General features: G+C 41.9%; 2 protein-coding genes across 4 annotated transcripts; both read right to left on the reverse strand.

Annotated features, from left to right (window-relative positions):
* Window positions 1–274: 274 nt before the first annotated feature.
* On the reverse strand, window positions 275–11,571 carry LOC104931418 (cingulin-like protein 1). 3 transcript variants are annotated; one of them, XM_019269236.2, is made up of 19 exons: window positions 11,483–11,571; window positions 9,160–10,133; window positions 8,992–9,059; window positions 7,985–8,090; window positions 7,795–7,890; window positions 7,551–7,699; window positions 6,625–6,766; window positions 6,303–6,515; window positions 5,997–6,203; window positions 5,800–5,904; window positions 5,482–5,634; window positions 5,082–5,252; window positions 4,641–4,793; window positions 3,486–3,575; window positions 2,399–2,482; window positions 1,561–1,685; window positions 1,177–1,285; window positions 908–1,071; window positions 275–804 (listed from the first exon to the last, which is right to left on the reverse strand). In XM_019269236.2, exons 2-19 carry the CDS (start codon window positions 10,114–10,116, stop codon window positions 726–728), a joined length of 3,171 nt encoding a protein of 1,056 aa, XP_019124781.2. In that variant the 5' UTR covers window positions 10,117–10,133; window positions 11,483–11,571; the 3' UTR covers window positions 275–725. The 3 variants fall into 3 exon arrangements, with proteins under 3 accessions (XP_019124781.2, XP_019124780.2, XP_019124782.2); XM_019269235.2 differs by having other exon boundaries at window positions 8,992–9,086; XM_019269237.2 differs by lacking the exons at window positions 7,985–8,090; window positions 8,992–9,059 and having other exon boundaries at window positions 276–804.
* Window positions 11,572–12,630: 1,059 nt separating this feature from the next.
* Window positions 12,631–22,826, reverse strand: LOC104931421 (transcription factor 12). Its single transcript, XM_010746421.3, has 13 exons — window positions 22,630–22,826; window positions 20,161–20,260; window positions 19,303–19,445; window positions 19,087–19,207; window positions 18,922–18,992; window positions 18,457–18,553; window positions 18,245–18,318; window positions 17,784–17,960; window positions 16,981–17,098; window positions 16,734–16,887; window positions 14,806–15,035; window positions 13,756–13,934; window positions 12,631–13,649 (listed from the first exon to the last, which is right to left on the reverse strand). The coding sequence occupies exons 1-12, from the start codon at window positions 22,696–22,698 to the stop codon at window positions 13,792–13,794; spliced, it is 1,497 nt and encodes a 498-aa protein (XP_010744723.3). The 5' UTR covers window positions 22,699–22,826; the 3' UTR covers window positions 12,631–13,649; window positions 13,756–13,791.
* Window positions 22,827–23,334: the final 508 nt, after the last annotated feature.

Genomic DNA, 23,334 nt, shown 5'->3' on the forward strand with positions numbered 1-23,334 from the left:
GTATTCCATGTTTGAGAGCACAGTGTTGCCTCATGCTTCTCCTGCGTTGTATTTCAATGTATCACCGTGCCAAAGTGCTGCTACAACTATTTGATGTCCAGCAGTGTGAACTTCTGGAGTTCAGAGCTCTCATGTCAAATCTCCACCTCTACCCGACCGCAGCCATTCAGCACAGACCATTGATCCATCTGTACAACCATCACACTCTTGTTGTCAGCCTCAGCACACACGCACAAAGTTTCGCAGCAGAGCAGCGGGACAGTCAGTGACTGACAGGTGTGATTTGTATTGCACATCAGATGTTCCCATTTATTTGTTACAAACTTTACAGAAACATCATACAGATGAATTTATTGCAAGAGTTTTAGGGTTTCTAGAGGCGTGAGCGAATGTTGAGAACACATTTTAATACATTTATTCATCAGTGATCGCATCATATTAACTCACACCGCAAGGGAATAACTTAATTAATCAATTTGAATGCAGGTAAATAAGCCAGTTTGTTGGTTGCATTGTAAAACAAGTTTGTCAGATATTGTAGTTATACATGTTGCCACAAGAGGTCAGCACTGGCAAGGTGCCATGCTGGTCTCACAGCTGGAAACATTATGAAATCACACCTGAGCTGTTAATGAATTTTGTTAAATTATGATATGAAGGATTCTTCACAGTCCAAGTCCAACGTTCTTCAACAAAGTCCAGAAATCACAGTTTTTTATCAAAAGTCACTCAGATCCAAACTCATCCATGTTGTTCACATCGTCCTCCACAACCCTAATGAGGGGAGGTGATTTCTTCTTACGCCTGTTAATGCATAGAAAAAACAACTCGAGTTAAAGGACAACATGAGTTGATGTAACGCTGCACATAAAACACAGAAAGTCAGTGGCAGAAGGTGAGTGGTCACCTCATCTCATTCCGCAGTACGCTCAATTGGCCGTGAAGCTGCTCGTTGGCCTCGATCTGCTCATCCAGTTCTCTCTGCAGCTTCTTTTTAGCGTGTTCCAGACGCTCGATCTCCTCCTCCGCCTCGTCCATCTGCCTCTTTGCCGTCTTCAGCCTCTGAGTCAGCTGCAGTCCACAAAAGTGAGATATTGAGTCACGAGTCAAGTCTGCTGATACTTGATAACTTTTTTTTTTTTTTCTATCTCCTTTGTGGTTAAAGTTATGTCTAACCTGGTCTCTCTCGCTCTGCAGGTTTATGTGCTCCTCGTCCCACTGCATCTTCATCTCCTTCACTTTGCGCTCCAGCTTGCGGTTGGCTTGTTGCAGGTTGTTGTTGTCTCTGAAGGAAAAAGCACCAAGAGATCACATCACTGCTGCAGCTTCCTGTAACTCAACACCTTCCTAGCGTGTTTCAGACCACAGATACTCTCACTCTTACAACCAGAGAGAAAGTGATATGAGTAGGTTCACTGCTCGACAGCTAACATCAAGTATCTGATGGAACCATTTCCCAAAGTGTCTTCTAAGTGTTATTCTACACACACAAATTACATTTATGTCTGTATGTATTGTTTTAAGAGCTATACGCTCATTATTTAACGTGCAGGTGCTCACTTCTCTTCTCCTTGCAACCTTTCCTCAAGTTCCTGGATGCGGCTGTTAAGTTTGGAGACGAGTGAGTCCTGGTTGGTCTTCTGTGATCCTTCCAGATGAGTGACTCTGCTCTTAAGGTCTTTATTCTAACAGAGGAAACGAAACAGAAGAAGAATGTCATAAATTTAAAGGTATCCTGGAGGAGGTTTTGACCACTAGTTGTGCTATGGAGAAATGTTTTTATCCATTTTTGTTTGTTCTAATGCAAGAACATGAGGACACACAAGCAGGTGGGTGGTGTGATCACAGTCCAGCCAATGTTTTATTCCACTAATCGACAAGAAATACAGCAGTGTGCCAGAAAAAGCAGTTGAACGTGCAAGGCTTGTCTTGCCCGCTCCTTCCAAGTTTGAAGGAGACACTGGTGAAAAACGTGAAAAGTGAAAGGCCTTATGTTGACCATTCTGGGCTACTGTAGAAACGTGGTAGTTCAACACGCTGGACTCCATGCAAGAGGACTTGTCGTGTCTGTAGATTTAAAAAATCTTATCGTAAGTTAACAACAACATAATGATCCTTATTTTTAGGTGATTTTACACTAATGAAAACGCTAAACGGAGCCTCAGCACATTCAGTTTAAGGATACACACAACGTGTTTTGCTGACTAACACCGAATGTAAACAGAAACTCCCCACCAGCACCTTCAGGTTCGTTTACACTAACATTTAAATGTCAGCAGAGAGTAATGACGCTGCATAATCTCTGGTGTTGAAAAGATTTGTTGTCCAGGCATTGGGTGCGGGTCAGGGGTTCAGTACCTATCTCAGGGGGTCGGTACCTGTCTCAGGGTGTCAGTACCTGTCTCTCCAGGCTTATCTTGTCACACTCCAGGTCCTGTCTGACTGCTCTCTCCTGCATCAGGTCGTTCCTTATCTGATCCATCTGTCACACATAAAGAGGGAATACTTTAGATGTACTTTACTTGAGTATTTATTTATTTTATGACTCAACATTTCTCATGACACTTTTAGTACTGAACAGATAAAAACATTTTACATAGAGAAAAAACAACACAACAGTTAAATATTACACATCAAACCAAACTTTTTGTCTTTGTGACCTTTTTTTACTTTTTATCCTTTAAACACATTCTGTTGTTTGTTGTACTTTTCTTACTTTATGAGGAACTTTTACTTGAAATGAAGTACTTACACACACACTGAATACTTCTTTCACCACTGGCATTCAGTCATAATATATAGCATAATTTCAAACCATAGAGCTGAATACTGGCTTGTACTTTATAAGTACTGTGAAAACACCACTGAATCTTATTAAGGGTACCGCCTGTTAACAAGAACATTCAGGTTAAATGAAAAGTTTTCATCTTAATTCCTAAAATCCGAGGAAATGTGGTCTGGTCTGAGCAGCCACATCAGATTTAAAGGCTCTCTCCTTTTTAATAACATCTAGAGGCCCAGTAAAGGGCGTGTGAATAGCTGCTCACAATAGTTTGCTGTTTTTTTGTCTTTGCACTGCACCCAAAACAGTGTTTTGTGTCAATTAGTCTGCACTACTTTGCTCCCATGAATGGTGGCCTACTTCACAGGCACACTGACGATAAGAGGCTCTTATGACAACATCAGAGATGTAGAAACGTATGGGGTTCGGTCATATTTCAGGACAAAGTGACAAGTTCAGAAACATAAACAAGACTTGCTTCACAAGCCAGGCTGGAAACACCAATCATCAGTGTCTGAGGGGAAATGTGAATACTCAGCCCTTAATCTGTTTATCTTAAAAACAGATGTAGGGCCCGGTGTTCAAACTTAAGATGGGGCATAATTCTAGCCCTTCACATAGTGGGAAATTTATGAACGTTGGGCAAACACAAAATTCAAATTTGTGTAGAAGAAAAACAAAGAGAATGACAAAGTAAACCTGCCTGCACTTTGGTTTTATCTAATCTCTCCATCAGGCGGTCTGCACTGCATCGCTCATCGTTGAGATCTTCTTCGAGTTGACTGATGCGTCCCTGCGAGCAGAGGAACACATGAAGAATGTGTCAAAACATCATCAAGTTAATATATATTGCATTACGCTGTCGTGTTTAAGAGGAACAGAGGACGTGATGAATCTATCCCTCGAGGCTGTGGTTAGAAAACTCCTTTATTTTTTCAAGAAAACTGCACAAATAAGACAAAGATTGAAACTTGGGACGAGTAAAGAGTTTGTGTAATTATTCACTGCTGAAAGGATGTAGCTGAGGAAGAGTGAAAGAAGATGCCAGAAAACACCCAGACAGGTCTGATAACTTTGTACAGTAAACATGAGCTTCCTCGGTTGATACGCAGTGTCAACAGTGTGCGTTGTGTAATGTTTTGTCATCAGCAAGACAAACAGAGCTGAGCTGTGAGATGTTATTGCTATGGCTCGTTTCAGCACCCTTATAGTTCACAGGAACGAGAGAGTGCAAATACTGGCACCTGAACTGATAAACACTTCAAAACATTTGAAAAGGTGAAGTAAGTTTGACTGTGAGAGTGAGCACAGCTCAGGTGATCATGTGTTTAGTTTAGTTTTGTTAGTTTTTACGGATTAATTTGTCAAAACTCTGCAGGGCAAAGGCTTGTTTCTTATTTTCAGGAAGCACTTAGGTGCTAAGTAAAACAAATCTGCATAAATTAATTTGTAGTCGCAATATTGTCACGTCCGGTGAAAGAAAAATTGGGAATGAGAGAACACTTTCTATTTTCACCCACAAGCAATAATTTATTAACATTCATGGTGATGCAAATGTAATTGTGGCACTTGCGGCTGTAACCCTCAGCCTGTGGAAACAGTTGTATAATATCGTCTGTGGTTCTGGAAGAAGTTTGAGCAGTCAACTGGGGCCACAAATCACAGAAATCTTGCATTGCAGAGCTGGGAATGGCCAGCCAAAAAGGTCTAATGAGAGACATTACTGAGTTGTATCATGGAAAATTTAGGACCCAGTGTTTCTCCTCTTTCGCCTCCACTGCATCAGTTTTAACTTTTTTTTTTAATGATCTGTCCTCACAAGTCCCCCAACGTTACTCCAAAATATCAGGATATCTACCTCCATGAGTTTGACTTGCCGGTCTCTCTCCCCCACCGTGGCTGCGTTCCTCTCCTCCAGCTCCTCCACCCTCTGCTCCAGCTGCCGACCCCTCAGCAGGGCCTCCTGCTGCTCCCCACGACACTGCTGCAGATCCTCCTCCAGAGGAAGCAGCTGGACACAGAACAGGCCACAGAACAAACACACATTGTAAGATAAGGTAACAGGCAACATCTGTCATTAGGTCAAACGGTCAGACATTATCAAACAAATGCTGGATTAATCAAATCTGGTAACATGTCTGAGGCTCTTTTATGTTTCTTTTTAAAACTCGTTTCAGCGCTGAAACAAAGGGACATACCGGGCTTTACCTCCTGGTGTCAACTTTTTATTTTATTGTACTGGTGACTACGGCGTCTGACCTCACATACTAATGAATCACAGAGACAATGAGCGCCACACCTCTTCCTGCAGTTTTTTGGCCGCCTGTCGGGATTTCTCAAGCTCTGCTCCCTTTTCCTGCAGCTGCCGACGAAGCTCGTCCAACTCCCTCTGATTTTTCTCCCTTGCCTCATCGACCTGGTTCTGAAGTACATCTGTGGACGCCTCGCACTCCTCCATGATGTTATTCATCTGAGCACGGAGATGAACAAAGAGCTTCAACGGTGAGATAAGTGGAGCTCTTCAGTTGTAAGAAAATAGGTCATAATTCATTTAATCCAAGCATAAGAAATATCAGCTGTTTCTGCTGATCTCATGTGGCTCCAGGGTTAAGATAACATACTTTCAGATATCATTTGGCTCACACAAAATGCTGGATTTGACCATAGGGCCCTATAAATAGTCTGGGTCCACCCTTCACCTTCCTCTGCAGTTGCTCCACAGCTCTGTCCTGCAGCCTCCTCTCATCTTCCAGTTCAGTCTTTGTCTTCCACAGCTCCTCTATTTGCTTCCTCTCCTCCTTGAGCTTCTCCTTCAGGTCCCTGTGCTCATGGTTTAGCTTGGTCAACTTACCCTGAGAGAAAAGGGAAAGGGCGAGTGAGCTTCCAACAAGGCCTAAAAAGTGCTTCATGTCATGTCATGTGATTCAAGCTGTCAAACTTGTAGAGAGGCAGGAAACATGGGAAGAGAGGGGCAACGATGACATGCAACAGAGGAAGCTGCAGCAGCCTCTCTTTACCTGGACGTCCTCCAAGCGCGTGAGCAGCGACTGGTTAGACTGACACATCTCTTCCTCATTCCTCCTCACGTCTCTCAGCGCTTCCTCAACCTGTTGCTTTTCCCTCTGGGCAACCAGGAGAAAATAGGGATATACATTTAAAAAAATTACACTTTTAGTTTTATAAATCTTGAGAGAAACATTGAAAACTTTCACACCTCCAGCTGCTTTGCTCTCTGCTCCAGCAGTCTCTCTGTGGTTTTACACTCCTGGATAGCATGACTCAGCTGATCCACCTTGTTGTTCAGCTCCTGCACCTTCCCTCTCAGCTGATCTCTCTCCTGGCTTAGCTCCTTTAATTGCACCTTAGCTGCACTTCTGTCCTCCTCTGCTTCAACCTTCCCTTGACCCAGCACAGCATTGCTCTGAGGAGACACGTTGGAATAATAAATGATGAGCATGAGAGGCAAAGCTTATGGAAATAAAAAGAAATGATATAAAGACATGTGTGTTTTCACTTTCACCTCTTTAGCGTGGTCTAAATCTCTGAGCAGCTTTTCAAGATCAATTTCATATTCCTCCTTCAGAGCAGCTATGTAGCTATCATGTGTCTCCACCTCCTCTTTGAGTGCCCCCTTCAGGGCATTGAGCTCCCTCTCCTTGTGGTGCAACACCTCCTCCTGCTCCTCCTTCGCCTGTAGCATCTCCTGAAAGTCCAAACGCAGCAGCGCCATATCCTGACAGACATCCAAAGAAAATACAACGTCACTACCTCAAGTCCAGTGAAGGAGCTTCACAGCTGCTGTTGATTAGTGACGTGCATCTCTTCCATGTGGTTTCATTTACCTTCAGAAGGACTTCTTTCTCTGTATTTATCACCTCTGCCTTCTTGACTTGGTCCAGCTCATCGTGCATCTCAGAGAGCTGCTGCTGAAGGTCTTTCATCTCCGTCTTAGATCTGCCTCGGTCTACCTTCATCTGAATCAGCCTGACAACATACAAAAAACATGCAGATATGTTTGATCTCCAGGCTTTCCGTACCTTTTGGAAAAGTTGATAGGACTAACAAAAAAAAACGATATCTGCACAGTTAATCCAAAAGGTATTTGACTCTGTGTTCAGTCAAATGACTATTATCAGATCATAGATCACAGTTCACTTGAGTAACCTTAGAGTATGAGTCAGAAGCTTAGTTAAAGAAAGTTTAACATAGCATTGAGTTAAGTGGATGTATTCTCATTACCTATGAAAACAACTTTACTTGTTAGTTTTAGGAATTATTTTAAGGAAAGGAGTATACTTATTTTCTTTCTACTCGTTAGATGAGATGATTGATTCCATTCTCACATCTTTATCTTTATCTGAGCTGGACTCAGAGGGGGAAGTAGTCCGTTCAAAGAACCCCTACAAGCTCACTAATTCACACATTGTATCTAATTTATTTGATCCAGACAAAAAAACGCGCTGGACGATTTCAGTGACTTCCAAAAGCTTAATGCTAAGATAAACTACTGGCTCCAGCTTCATATTTACTCTACAGCATACGAATATATAAGTCTTTGCAAGAAGGCAAATGTATTTCTCAAATTGTTGAGCTATTTCTTTAACTACCCAGTCAGTCTTCACTGAAAGAAACAAAGAAAAACTACAAATTTAGCCAAAGAGAGTCCACTCAACAGCACTTGTGACTCTTGAGCGTTTATGTTCTTTTCTCTTTTGCAGCTGCTGTTTCAGCTGATAAGCATAAAGCACAGTTTTATGATACTCCTTACTCCTGTTTGGTAGACTGAAGTTCTGCCTCAACGTCAGCCAGTCTGTCCCTGAGTTTGCAGAGCTCCTCCTGACTTTTGGCCAGCTCTTCCTCAAGCTTCTTCTTCTCAGTTCTGGCCTTTTCACAAGCCTTGGCTAGAGTCTTTTCATTCTGCGCAACACAACAACAGAAAGGAAAAGCATCAGTCACGGGAATAGGAAGTGAGTGTTTTAGGAGTGAATCAGCAGGATGCGACTGCACTACACCTTCATCTCGGTTTCCAGTTTTTGCTTCAGGTCGTGCACTTCTTTCTCCAGTGCTGCATGTTTCTCCTGTAGAAGGTTCACCTCAGCTTCACAGTCCTACATGAGAAGGAAACATGGTATCATTGTTAGATTCAAACAAAGACATTCAGTCATCGTGTACAGGGATCAAACATCTCATCCCAACACACACTTTCTCCTCCTCCTCCACATTTTCAGCAGTCCTCCATTTGATCTTGTTGACCCTTTCAAGCAGCAAGGCAACTTTTTTCTGAGTGGTGGCGTCGTCATCAGTTGTCCTGAGACACAAGAAAAATACAGGCATTAAACACATTAACAGTACCAAGGGAGCATAATGATAAAATCTAAGTTAATCTGTCTCGGTTACTTAATATAACTCAACTTCAGCACATATTTTATTAAACAAAAAGCACTCATGGACCTTAAAAACCTTTCGTGTGAAGAAGTTATTTTATCAGCTGGAAAAAAAAAGTTCATGCTCTGCATTCCTGACTGTTGCGTGAGCTCACACAGCTGGAGCAACACCCTCTTATCTGACTGTGTCCGCTAACACTACACGATCACAACCACAGGCTAAATCGCCAAATGAGTGGATGTAGGGTAAAAAAAAAGAAATGAGATAGAGACGGAAAGTGCAAACTCGTGCATGAAGCTGTTCTAAAGGAATAGTATACATTTCAGTGAATATGTTTTTGCTGAGAATAAAGTTTAACCACCATTTTTCCAGACAAACTCGATCGAGATGTGGCCTTTTGTTTTTAATGTGAACCAGAGTTTTTCTTACATGCTTGGAAGGAGAGGATGAGACATGGGAGAGTATTTATTTGGTTGCAATTCACCGCTAGGTGACATTTAACATGTTATTTGAGCTTTAAAGGTGCTGGTGCATTTCGTAGCCATTTGGCCAAATTCATACTAGTTGTATCCATTTTTAAATCAAATTGTCTTCTATTTAAACTGATTTCATTCAGTTTTTGATAAGAGCATGTGTTGTTAAATGTTATTTCCATGAGACATTGCTTTGTTTGAATTGTACAATACAAATAAAGGTGCTATGATAAGCTAAGCCAATTCAGCTGCTCGCTGTGGCCTCATATTCTAGGTCTCAACTTGCTCTCAGCCATATTTCCTACATAGTCTAACTTTACTAAAGAGTACTCAGTGCTGAGGAGAACTTACCCATCCTTGAGGTAAGTGAACAGTATTTGTTTTGTTGTGTCTTCAGGTGGATCTACTGAGAGTTCTTGCTGCCCTTTCAGAAGATCAGGAGTGACCTGGTTAGGGAATATACAGCAAATAAATACACCCTTTTAAATTACAGCTGTGCCCCGGTGTAAATCTCTTTACCTGCGTATCTCTTTCATCAGAGTCATCGGTCTGGTCACTACATGATCTGGAAATAGAGGGTTTCTCTGCTCTGTGAAGCAGTTTTGCAGCATGTGAAGGAATCGTCTCTTTTCCGTTATGTCCTTTAAGCAGTGTGCTAGGTTTGTTCTCCTCCCTCCCTCTGCTCGCCAAAGAGGCTTCACTGCTGAGGAGTCGAGCCCTGGCTGACCCAGGAGGATATATCCCACCTGGGGTCTCACCCCTGATGCCCTTCAGAGACGAGGCTCTGCTGGAGGAAGAGGATGAACACGAGGAGTCTGAAGTTCGAGCGCTGTCCACGCTTCGTGACCTCCGACACTGCTCTGGGTCCAATCTGTTTCTTGGACCTCCCCTTCCTCTCCGCTGGCTGCTGTTGAACTGGCTTATTAGCTTTCCTACAGACAAGATGGAGTCTGTCTCCACAGAGTTTGGTGACCTTGCAGGGAGTTGTCGACTTGAGGGAAGCACCTTGTTCTGGGCCAAGACACTCTCGTCTCCCTCCGGGCCTTCAGCAGGCAGAGGGATCCTGGGTTTGTTCCCATTAGCAGTCTGGGTTGTCTCAGGACGAACGCTGGCGTTTAACTGTCCAGGTTGTGCGAGTAAAGCGGCTGAAGGAAGGCGGTTCAGGTTATTATTTTCAGGGTCATAAGGTCTCAGAATCTCTGGGTGTTTCTGATAATGAAGCCCGGAGGAGGTTGCAGTCCTCTGTAACTCAGACGGGGAGTGTCTTCCATCCACAGACCTCCTCACTATGCCTGGATTGTACCCTGCCTGGTGAGTGATCACAGAGATGTCCCGGTGACTCTCCTGACCTGAACTGTTCAAAACTACAAAGGGGTGACCTTTAATCCCTTGGATCTGGACTTTGACTCCAAACAAGTTATCCTGGTTGCCTCTGGGACTGTGTTGCTGCATGTAGCTCAGGCTGTGAGACTCCATCGTGGCTCATCAACAAACTGGTGAAAAAAAACAAACCGGCATGTTAAAAAAAAATGACGTTAGAGGATCCTGCATGAGAACTGCAGACTGATGCATCAGGTTAGCCGTGGTTAGTGTTTACACAACACACGAGCTGGGTCAGAGCCACGCTGGGACACAATGACACACATCCAGGCAGCTCCTCACACAGCTGCACTCAGCCCACGTAAAAAACACAGAATAAATGGACACTGACAAGAGCCTGATATTGCTGTGCAATGAAAAAAGCTCCTTCTGTGTGCTCATGACAGTGTACTATTGTGCAGCCAGATCTGAGCCATGACGACTACAACTGACCGAGGCCCCCCCCTGAGGTGTCGTCACCAGCGTCATGGGGGAAATGTTTGTCAACAAATGTGTTACTGTGAGGCTGAAACACAAGAACACAATAGGTGTTGTGCAGGAGACACAACGGCCTCTTCCTCAGAGCACCATGTCGAGTGTGGCCACTTCATGGTTAAGGTAGCTCGGGAAACATATGTTGATACCACTTTATTATAATGATTAAAAGATAATGCACTAATGTTTTATAGATCAGTCAGACAATAACAAGAATAAGGTTGCCAAGTTGTGGGAAATCCTTCTCCGGCATTGTTCAGTCATTGCAGTAAACTAACCAGTGATCATCTAAGTCATTAACGCTGACTACTTACAAAGAGGTCATTGGAGGGACAGTCATCTCAAGGGCTTGTTAAAAGTACAAACCAAGTGTCATGTGCTGGAGGAGGATTGTTTTTAGAACCTGGCAACCGAATAAAGTTCTGTTGACATTAGTAAATGATCAATGAATCATTCATAAGATAATTACAGCTTATAACCCCTAATAACCTGTGCTACATTAAAAAAAACAGTTCCTGCGCATTTTACCGATATATAAGGATAAATTAAGATTTTTTTTTCTGTCACTATTTATTGATCTGTCATCACACTTCTTAACTTAACTTACTCTTAACGTTAAAGTGTTAAAACACTGAATCCCATGCGGGTACAATTTGGTTAAGAAAATGCGGATCTGCGTTTATCCGGTTTTACTTGATGAACTTCACTTCACCTTCAAAATAATCATCTATTATTCAGTATTATGCTATAAAGTGATATAATACACAGCAGTTACATTTAGGAATAATACACAGGTTCATTAGGAACAGACGGAGAGAGTTCAAGTGAAGTATGATAGAAGAGACAGACAGACGGATAAAGTGTTTAAAGTACAGTAAGATCTCTCCGGTCACCGCAGATACACTACAAGTCGCCACAGAAGCAGTAACGTGTTTCTTATTTTACGGAAACATGCATTATAAAGACATCGATCTGAGCTGAAACTTACCCGCTGCTGTGTGTCCAGTCTGAGTGTTAAACCGAGTCCTCCTCCACCTCCTTCTCCTCCTCCACCTCCTCCTCTGTCCTGCCTCCGCCCTGACACGATCACTCTGTCCCTCCTCTGTGCCAGATATTCAAACCATATGACTGCTTAGTGCTTCATATGATGGAATATAATTAATCTATGGGAAACTAATACTATGATCACATCTATCACACTGTTATATTCCCAGAACTGTGCGTAATGGGAAATATGAGTCTGAAACAGGGATGAAGGAGGTTATAAAAGTGTAAGGACGCCTGGAAGGGTCTTTTATTGAACAACACTTTAAAGGGAAGAGGCTGCTGTAGTAATCCTGTGACATATTTAAGACTGATCTCTGCGTAAAAACATGTTTATGAGAGGAATACTCCATCATTTTTAGATCCTTCCTGCACCAGGAAATAGCTTCGTCCGATAGTATGATGGCCTTTAATACATTTGGATCTGAGTTGGTTGAGCATGTCAGCATTTTTAGGTTCATTTCAGTAGAAAGCTGACAGGAAATGAGGGGTGAGACTGTGGTGACAGGTGACAAAGGCCCCCTGACTCAAACCTGAGATGATTACAGGGTTGATTCTGGGTATCATTTAAACTGGCAACTATACTTTGGCTATAGGTTACTTCTTCTGGCCTGCCAGATAAGGCCCAAAACATGTTCTGAACAACTATAGCAACTTCAATTCATGACAATTAGTTTCTTTTTTTACTCTCAGTTCTGTAGCAAGTTTGTGAAACCTTCTTTTTAGCCGAGTTTGTAATGTTTGGTTCTAGCTCGGCTTGTGTACTGTGAAATTTTCTTTATTTGTGATCAGTAACTACTCATATTCTTTCCTACCCCATCAAAAAAATACATCTTTAGATTTATGTTGTGACCCTTTAGATTGGCCTGAACTCCAGTAGCTAAAACTAGCTGAACCTGGACCCACTACAACAGTTAAATGACAACAACGATCTAATAATAACTAATCTATCTAATAATGTCATATATGATCATGTATCAGGGGAGACAGTGTCTGACATGCAGGTTAATTGGTGACTCTAAATTGTAGGTGTTAATGTGACTTCAACCGTCTGAAAAATATTACAAAAATACAGACTCAAACTATTTGAAAAGAGACATTTATTGCTACATTATCATTTTGACACATGCCTGTGGGCTACTTCAAACTGTACACATACTGTACATGTTATGATAGGAGTATTATTATTATGTTTGATTATTATTTGTTCAGCAGTGTGATAAGCAAACAAGACAATTATTCTGTAATACTGTATTGCTCAGAGCATGAAATATGGTTACGTCTAGTAAAACTGCACAAAAAAGGGGTTTTCCTGTGTAAAATCAGAGTGATAAAAGTAAATAGAGACATTATGAAATTCACAATATTTTGTATAAAAGATAAGTTACATAACTTAGAAAAAAGCTTCTATTAAAAACTCAGACATGCAAAGAGCTTCGACTACATCTGAAGAGCAATAATTACACTGAGAAGAAAAGGGATTCATCCACCAGTGTGTCATTAAGTGTAATGACAGTGCTATAACACAAGTTTGTAACAAATATACAAATAACAGATGATGCCCACGTGTTAAAGAACATTCTTGGAGATCTGTTCATTCACAGAATGGTCAAACTCCTGCAACACACACACGCACACACACACACACACACACAACAGCTCACACACACGCAGACACACACAACAGGACAAATTAAATCCATTGTCTGAACACACAAATGTGGGAATGTCAGTCCTCTGAGCTCCGTTGGAAATCACGAGTGAGTGTACGTGGTAAATAGTGATACACTGTAAAAGTCATTCAGAAACATATCTGGCTCTGCAGATGACACCTTGTCACTACTGGGTTTCATCCTTTCAGGTATTTAAACAGACGGATAATCAATAAATATACAAAATATGTACAAAACATCTGCAGCTTACAATGCATTTGTCTGTTACAAGTAAAGTTTTAGGCACAAAGTTAGAAGTCCGTTGTGGGAAGTGAGGAGATGATTGTTCAACTGCATCACAATTTACAAAACAGAGAGGTCGACCTCGCCGCGGGTCTGGTCCAAATTCAGAGGAAATGCCGGACATCCGGAAACAGCCAGATGCTCTTCACACAACATCTGGACGTCAGAGACAGAATTCAATTAGATATAATGGCAAAAATTAGACCTTTTATATAAAGAGTATTATCTTAAAACCAGTGTCTCTTGAACCAGTGTGACATACTTGATGCTGGATTTGATTTTCGTCATTATCAGATGCTCAGAGGTGGCCCATGGGGTTTGCTGGGTCTGTCAGACTGGGATGAAAAGCGAGATGCATGGACTGTGGATCTGTCATGACTGCTGACGCCTTCTCTTCCTCTCTCCTCCGCAGACACGCCGCCTTCGGGTTCAAGTTCCTCTCTGTGGGGATCGACAAACAATGGGTTAGCATTTCACTAAATAAAGTAACTGGAGATGTGTGGTACTACATGGATATTACTCATTTCCATCCCCTGTGTATTGTACATTCAGGTATTTTAGTTCTGTGGATCTCAGTGTGTCATTTATTATCACTGTGGCACATTAAGTGCACTTCTGTCTGCCACAATATCATGATTAAGATATAGACATGCCATATAATTATATAAATATTTTTAAGCGACTGCATGTAATGAACACTTTTGTACCACACTCCTCTTTGCTCTTTTGAGCGTTTATCATCTTTCAGATCATCGTTTTTATTTTAGGCTTTACAACTTTAATGTTTTGGTTCACTCTTTCAGTGTGTGGCACTTTTCAGGCACAGTTGACAGTTGCTGTTTTTGGGGGGAAAAGCTCTAAAGCCCCACGGCGTATCAAAAAAATGCAACAGAACACAGTGCAGCATTTAACTGCTACTCGTGTCGCATCTGCTGGGTATCCATCTCCTGAGGGAACTAGCTTAATTTCCCACAGGGCATGGATGCCAAAACTGAGTTTAAAAGAAAGGGAATCATAATACATGTTTAACTAAGGCAATGGTAAAGGTAAAAAAAGCTGGCTAGAGACATGTTTTGAGTGGCTGTTCTCCTACACTACCTCCAAACCTCTGGTTGTAGGTTTGTGAATAAATGAAAATGAATGAATGAATGTTTGAATAGATACTTTATTGATCCCTCGAGGGGAAATCCTTTTTCTTGTATCATATGTCTTCACATTATCCCTTTATTTGGTATTTAACTTCACAGAGAGACGGTTTTGGCATGCCCCTCTGAGATAGGACCAACACAGGCTGCAGCAGCGATGCACTGACCTCTGACTTGCTGTTCCAGGCTGAGGATCACTGCCACGGCCTGGTGCAGCACCAGCAGTTTGGTCTGTGGCTTCTCACTCTTCAGGTGCAGCTGACACATGTGACCCAGCTCCTTAAAAGCCTCATTGATGTCCCGCACACGCAGACGTTCACGGGCATTGTTGGCCATCCTCCTCTCTCGCTCACGTTCAGCCTTCTGCTCCGGGCTCAGGTCCTCATCCTCGTGGATACTATGACATCAGCAAGGTGGAGATGAGAAAACACTGGTGAGTTTATTGTCTGGATCACTCACAGGAGGACTGTGTTGAGTTATACTGTGGATTTCTCTGCCCTCTGCTGGTCACTGAGCTGATCATGTTATTGAGTCTCCTGATGATATCTGATATACTCTCATTTGTTCAGTGAAAGGGGCTTACATAGTACAGTGACAACGAGCTCACATGATCATGCACACATTTATGAATAATTAAAGCATGAGAGCATTTATTTTTGAAATTAGACAGTGAGGAGATGCACTTTTGGTCATGCTTGTTTTCTTTTCGATCATTCAATTTGAACCAGAAAACAAATAAAAATAAATAAAATAAAAATAAAAAAGTCCAGTGGTGAAATTGTTTCTGGAGGGTCATCCGCGTACGTCAACATCGATATCACTCAACTAGATTATAGATAAATAGAAAAGAAGCACTCAGGCATTAGAGCCGATGTCTTGAAGAGGTTTGTCCTGAAGTGACCTCGGAGACAACAGACACCAGGACACACACACTTTAATTAACGTTAATATTAAACATAATGGTTTTAAGATCGCTGGCTATAAATTTATACATTTTTAATGAGTCTGAAATTCTTAATTATCAATTATCAAGTCACAAATGTCACAAAAGGAGGAGGTGGCACAATTTGTTGATTAATTGATAGCTGATCAACAGAAAATTAATCAGCAACTGTTTGATTTTTTTTTAATATATTATTAATAGCAAACACTCAAACACAACCTATTTCCACCCTCTTGGGATTTTCTCAGTTGATTCTATATTCAGAATAAATATAGAATACATATAAATGTATATTATTATATAACCTGATAACTCTATAAGCCTGTACTGTATTTGACTCTGAATGGCTACTAAGGACGGGACCCCTGCCCCTCTTCCCCTCCCCCACACCATAATACACCTTTCTATCATTGATGTCTTATTACTGTATGTCCTGACAGCTCCTCTTTTTTTCCCTCATTTAATTCACAGCAACTGAATGCAACATGAAGAAGACATATGAGGCAGAGCTAAATAGGCTTGGCCTGGACACAGCTGCCCTTCACAGCAGGAGGTCTGACAGTATTTTAAATTAGTGTAACCGAACGGCAAGAAGGCTGCAATACTTGCCTTTGAGTGTGGGACTTGTATTTTTGAATCTGCTATTTTACTGTCTTTAATATTCTCCCGTTTTTCTGCTGCATTCGTTTTTATTTTTTATTGCAGAGTGTTAATCGTAAGAAAACATTTCAGCGCAATGAGTTTTTCTTTGCCAGCAGCTGATTTAACACACCAGGTGAAAACTGTTTTGTTTTTTTTCTATACAGAGAAATGGTTCAAGTTATTATTGTTTTTTTATTTATTATTTATTTATTTTTGCATTACAGCTAAATAAAAATTACCTCACCGAATTTTGTATTTCACAAGTTAATGGATATCTGCCCTAGATACATTAGACTGCGGTGCTCGCATGTTGTGTTAATGGGTTAGTACACTCAATATTTTTGCAGTCTGAAAAGATTGAATCATATCTGGTAGGTATATGATTTCTAGAGCAACCCAGGACAAATGACAATTAACAAGGTCAATTGAGATAAAGAGCTCAGGGCTTCATCTACACATAGAGATGATACACAGGCTACAAGAGGAAAGCAGGAGAGCGGGGCTGTTTACCTGTTCCCTCCACTGTTCTCTTCTTGTGTTTTGAGTTCACTCTCCTCATCTGATCTCTGGCTGTCAGAGCTGTGACTGTGATTGGTGTGCATCATCTCTTCCCTTTCCCTGCTTTCCATCTTCAGTTCCATATTACTCTGAACTCCCAGACCCCCTGTGGGAGATCACACACAATTGAGAAACTGTTAATTCCTAATATTAAAAAAGGCGTTGAAATAGTGGTGGATAAATGAGATGAATGACTCGCCTCTGCCTCCACCTTCCATTGATTGGAGTGTGGCTCGCTGTCTGGCCGGGTATGGGTGGCCATTTTGTGCGCGACTCTGCAAGGCTGAGTGGTTGTTGTTCATATTGACAGCTTCAACCTTTATGACACACAAAAAAAAAACGGGATGAGATACGGGCAGTATTCATGTGTACACAAGACAGCGAGCAACTCTTAGATCCAACCAATGACAAATAAGACACAAACCCGACATCTGCCCCATCATTTTCAGCGTAATAGTGGGTAGATCTCTCTCTACAGAATTAATTTAATCTCAGTCTATCTTAATCCGTCCCTTAAAAACTACTATATACTCCCTAAACATACCACTAATTCTCTTCTGGAGTGATTCGCGTCTAACCGAGACATCATCTGAAAAATAAAAGTGATAGAATCTAATACCCCCCTCCCCCTGAGGATTAGATTAAAAACCCCTTTCCCCTGCATATACTTCCACTCCAGCTGGGCCAAAATCCCCTGGTCTGCTGAAAAGGAAACAAGCTGGAATGGGAGTGAGCGATGCAGGCGTCCCCCCCATCAGCCCACAGTGGAATTAAAGTCCGCACATACTGTACGCTCTCCATACAAGGGGCGACTCGCTTTCCCATTGTGCTCAGTTTCCTATTTCAAGGACAACAACCTTTACATGAGGAAAACATGCAGACATAACGCATGGAAAATTCCTGAAACTGAACACCAGCACACACACACTGTACACACACACACAACATGGAATTTCCGTACACGTTGCCCTCTCTAAATACTTCAAAGAAATGGTTGTTAACCATGGCTGGAGTGTGACAGGTGAGCGGTAGAGTGCTGGCAGATCCTGGGTGACCGTGGTGGGCTTGGTTCAGCAGGCCATGGATTTCAGAGGGTAGACCAGCTGTGGGGCCCACAGCGTGGTTCCTCAGGACGTGGATCACATCATCCAGTCTGTCCAGTCGGTCCTCCACCTGAGACTGCGAAGAAGAAGAGACAAAAAGTTAAAAGTGTTTGCCTTTATTATCCTGAGTGAGTTAAATGACTGAAATTATTGTATTAATCACTGCTTTGTCAAGAGTTAGCTGAAAAGATTGACACCAGTTTCATGTCTGTATGTTAAATATAAAGTTACGTGACTGTATTTTCCAGGTGCAGTGACCTTCTTGTGTCTTGTTATTTATATATCCATCCATCTATTATCTCTATATGACAACATAAATCAACTCAATTTCAGGCATGTGATATCACAGTAGATCTTTACCAGTGATATAAGTGAAGACTCGTAGTGTGGTGAAACTGGTGCCTGAACTGAACTCCGGGGCCACATGTTGGTACCTGAGAGGAAGAAAATGACTAAATGAAACCATGAAGTATTTCTAATTTCTAATCTAAAAGGTGTTGGAATATACAGAATGTAACATAACAATTTCACAGCAGGCAGCCCCTTCAGCAGCATGTGTTACTCAAGTTTACCTGCAGGTTCACCTGCGCTTGGCAGCGGGGACGGAGACCTCACCGGTGTGGACGAACTGGAGGGGAAGCTGCTGCTGGTGTGATCGGGGGAATAAATCTGGCAGCAGAGAGGGAGAGAGCGAGAAGGAGGGGCAGGAGTGGGAGTAGGGCATGGATCATTTTAAAAGCACAACTTGTCATTTCTGTGTGAGGTTTTACAGCTGCTGCCACAGCTTTTGAAGCAGGCTCGTAACATGAACTAAACTCATCAATTCTGGTCATTTTACTAGTCAGCAGCCAGTAAAATGTCCAGCAGCACTTCGTTATTATGCACTAGTCTGTTACTGGTAGGGGCAAATAACTATTTTCCTTTTGCATTATACCGCTGAGGCTCTCAGAGCTTGGTTTTATGCTCTGGTCTGACTGTTTGAACATAACAAGGCATAGATGAGCCGGTCTAATGGGATTAAGGTGGTGAATACTTACAGAGGCCAGAGCTTTGCCCAAGGTATCGCCTGTCTGTGACCCTCCTGACACATTTCTCTGGCTACCTGAGACTGAAAAAAACACACAATTTTAAAATATTACAAGAAAGGTTTGACTAATTTGAGCTGACATAGGCGGTGAAAATGATTTTCTCTATTTCCTCACCTGTTGAATTCTCTGAAGTGCTGACTGGAGTGCGTGGTGCTGTGTTGTTGCGGTGAAAAGTGGACATCGGTGGGAGACCCCTGTTCATATCAGCAGCCATCACTGAATGTGGAGAATAGTCCTGAATGGACAAAACACACACACGCACATTTAATCCACAGGGATTACACAAAGTACTGTGCTGTCAACATCCAAGGACCTGGAGGTAAATCTCACCAGGTGATTGTGTGCTGGTTGCAGGTTGCTGTAGCTCCCCGGCTGTGTTTGGTGCGTTGTGGCTGCTCCCAGCGCACCTTCATAGCCCTGCTGGTTCAGCCCATTTACAGCATTCCAGATGTCGGGAGAATTGCTCGTCCCCTCTAAAATGGATAACGACATGTTATAGCCTGCACTGAAACAGCATCTCAATTAGCCAGTCAATTTATGAAGCTCTACAGCGGCCTCTATGGAAGTCCTATCAATCAATCAATGTTTATAACTGAATCACAGGCAATTTAACAGTCTTATTAAATAACTATTAACATTGGATTAAATTTTATTTATATAGTGCCAAATCATAACAGGAGTTATCTCATGACACTTTCCATTGAGCAGTTCTAGATCGTACCCAACAATTCCCACCATGATCAAACACTTGGCACCACTGGCAAGGAAAAGAGGCCAAAACCTTGAGCAGAGCCTGGCTCATGGTGTCAGCTCATGGTCAACAACTATTAAATGGACTTCCATGAAATTTTGCACAAACATTCAGGATTCAGGATGAATCCGACTGACTTTGGCAATCCTCTGACTTTTCCACCATGAGGTAGACACTTGCGTTTTTAAGTGAAATATCTCTACAACTGCAACAAAATATGGTGCACACTCCGCTTTTTTAGCACCATCAAGTCTAAACTTTAATTACTTTGGATCATCACCAGAAAAACTAATGAAAAGGAGGATATTGGTGTGTTCATAGGGTAAGTTTGTTTGATTAAACTTCTTTGACTAAAGGTACAGCAGGTTTGAGTAAACACTAAATGGCAAAAAGATGGCAAAAGATAATGATGTTCATTTTGGATTGTTTGAGCTCACCAAAGAAGGTGCTTGCGAACACATTGCTGGGGGTCTTGATGGATGGATGTAAGGATGAGTTCTGGTTGATGTCGTCATTGGTGGGAGACTGCCCATAAACCTAAAGAGAAGAGTTTGTTTAAGGCGATGTCGGAAAAAAACAACTACTTTAAAACATAAAATAATGTACACAAAGAATGATTTTCACGTGTCTGTATCATTCAATGCAATCTCACTGACACAAACGTGAATACTTTTAGTGCGAGCTTAAGCAACGGTATTACGAAAACAAAGCAGAGAGCTGATGCACACTTAGAGCTATTGCGATAATCCATAAGCTGTAGATCCATGCACCTCCTCATCCGGATTTAGGAACCATTCACCATGAGAAATCCCAGGTCTAATCATGATCAGGTTCAGGAGACCGGGATACAATTCCCATCCAAATAAAATTGAATTACAGGCCTTTTCATACTTTGTCCTCAGAGAGAAACCCAACAGAGAACTGAGTCTAATGACCGCCTCCTGTAGGAACCAACCAAAACACTGTATATAGAAAACAGATTAAACTCAAGGTACCTTTGGTTAATGTTCTTATTTGATTTTAATTGTAAAGCACAAAGCTGAAAAAAAAAAATGCACATATGCACATATGCACACAAAACACACCAACACATGCTCACTCACTCAAACACACCAAGAGGTCTGGGCTGCACCTGCACCTCCCTCGATTGCTTTGATGTGCCCCAGGAAATGAAAATAAACCTCCCTGCGCAGCATCAATGGGGTGTCAGTTACCCGGACGACAAGTTCTGTAAAGCAGGCTATTAAAGACTCTCTTGAGTATGCTCGTGCAAGCACACACACACACACACAAAGACACACACACACACACTTAAGCGCACGCACACACACACATGCAGCCGTGACCCTGGCTGGCATGAGTCCCATGGTGATTGTGGGCTAGGCCAAACAGAGGAGCCCCTGCCGACACTGGGCCCGTCTGAGCCGCCATGGGCAGCATATGGCGGAGGATAAAGCCAATTGTCCTCCTTACCATCAGCATAGCAGGCGACCCGTTAATAATGGTCACACCCCCGCCCCAGCACGCCCTCTCTGGCCCCCGCTGGAGAGGGGCCGTCACCATGGCATCCTCTTTTAGCATAGCATTGATTTAGGTACCATCAATCATGGCATCACAAATGATAAGAGCAAATAAAGACCAAAACTAAGAGAGATTTTAAATACTACAAACCCTCCATATGTGCTTGAAATAATCATTTTTGAACAAGTAGGAATCTGTGAGTTCCCCTTTCCAAAGTTATTTTAATCTAAAAAACACACAGAAACTTTTATAAACAGAACAAACACACTTTGTTTTCCACACGGCATTATGATGCTAGATGAGTGAAATATCAACTTGCAATTCAGGGCCTATTGCTGTGCTACACCATGGCCAACTCCAGCCACATGCAACCAATTTTCTGCCTCTGTGATCCACGATGTCTGGATATGGTTAGTCTCACAGAGATCAAAGCTGCCTTTGATAATGACTGCAGTGGTGGAGGGACTGCTCCAACATAGCGGGGTTAAATCAAATAGAAATAACAGCATTCTGCTTCATGTCAAGATGTTTTCTGCTGCTCGACTTGACTACATGGTGTTTAGCTTAACAGGAAGCATGAGTCTCACTGGTGCATTTTAACGCAGGTTTGTCAACATGAAACCGAAGGTGAGTGAGGTGTTGCACTAAAGCGCATTGCAAGCATTGATTTAGGTGATAATCACAGTGAGTTGTGTGATTTTTGTGCTGTTAATTGGAGCCAAATAAACAAACAAATAATGGAGAGATTTTAACTTATGTCACACAAACTCTTCTTGCATTCACATTCAGGTTGCACTCACACACTTGACGTCTGAGCAAGAATAAGCTTCATGTTGTGTTGACAACTCTTCAAGGAAGTGACAATGACAAACAGCACAAACTACAGACATGGCCTCTGCAACACACAAAACCCTGACACCTTCTGTTTCTCTCTCACACACACACACACACACAAACACACAAATAAGCAAATCAGCATTAAACATTATTTCTCGACAAATGTGTGCAAACACATCATGCCTCACTAGAAGATGAAATCAAATGAGAAGATCATTAAATTATAATGATCTTAACTTTTAAGACAGGTTGCACGTGTGAATGCATTTTTAACTTGTGCAAATAAAAATAATAATAATAATAATAATAATAATAATAATAATAATAATAATAATAATAACAATTCACACTGTTTTTACAACTGGGACCAGATTAAGCTGGAAACTACTGTTTCATGATGTGAGTCAACAAACAAACACAACCTCTATAAAAAAAAAAAAAGGCAGTTAAAAGAGTGCAACAGCATCCTCAGCAAACACACTGACAGTGTCATGCACCCTCTGGAAAATACAAGAGAAATGTATTTATGTATAAGAAAATGTACTCACTGGTTTCATGTTGTAGCAATACATCAATGAGTTGTTGCCTGTGCCGGACACAGGATGAGCACAGTACATAACTCTGTCTGGTTCAGTGCAAGACTCCAAAGCTCACGATACAGTCCACACACAGCTCGTCCCTCTGTGTCTCTACTCATGTGTATGTAGTCCACATGCACTCCTTCCCCTAACCTACCCCTGCTGGTCATGCAGCTACCCGCAGACAACTTATGCAAATAAGGGCTGGACCATTCCAGGCAGCAGAGAAGGGGTGGCCAAGAGTTGATGCTATTACTGTACTACAAGCTTGGTCCAGACTATTATGAGCATTTTTTTAATTTTATTTTATTAGAGATGATTCAGTCATAGACTACACAGAGTCAGTGTATAATGTTTGTTGACTATTAAGGAGCCTGTTTGTGCAAAATGGCATAATAAAAATAACTGACACTTGTAATAATCAGGGAATTCCCCACCCACGCACAAGCAAACAAACACCTTGACCACACCAAAGCAAAGAGGAGGGGAAGAAAAAAAAAATCCATCACCAAGTGTGTGGGTTATAGATTTTGTTGTTCAGCTGTCATCCTATTCCTATGACATCCTGGGTTTGTGTAAAATCATATGCAAGCAAGCTGAGAAATCCCTCTTCAGGACCAGAGAGCAGTGATGACGCCATGAAGATTATCTCCTGTTAGACAGGTAGAGGTTTGC

Source organism: Larimichthys crocea, chromosome XXI, assembly GCF_000972845.2.
Source record: "Larimichthys crocea isolate SSNF chromosome XXI, L_crocea_2.0, whole genome shotgun sequence".
NCBI classification, from domain to species: Eukaryota; Metazoa; Chordata; class Actinopteri; family Sciaenidae; genus Larimichthys; species Larimichthys crocea.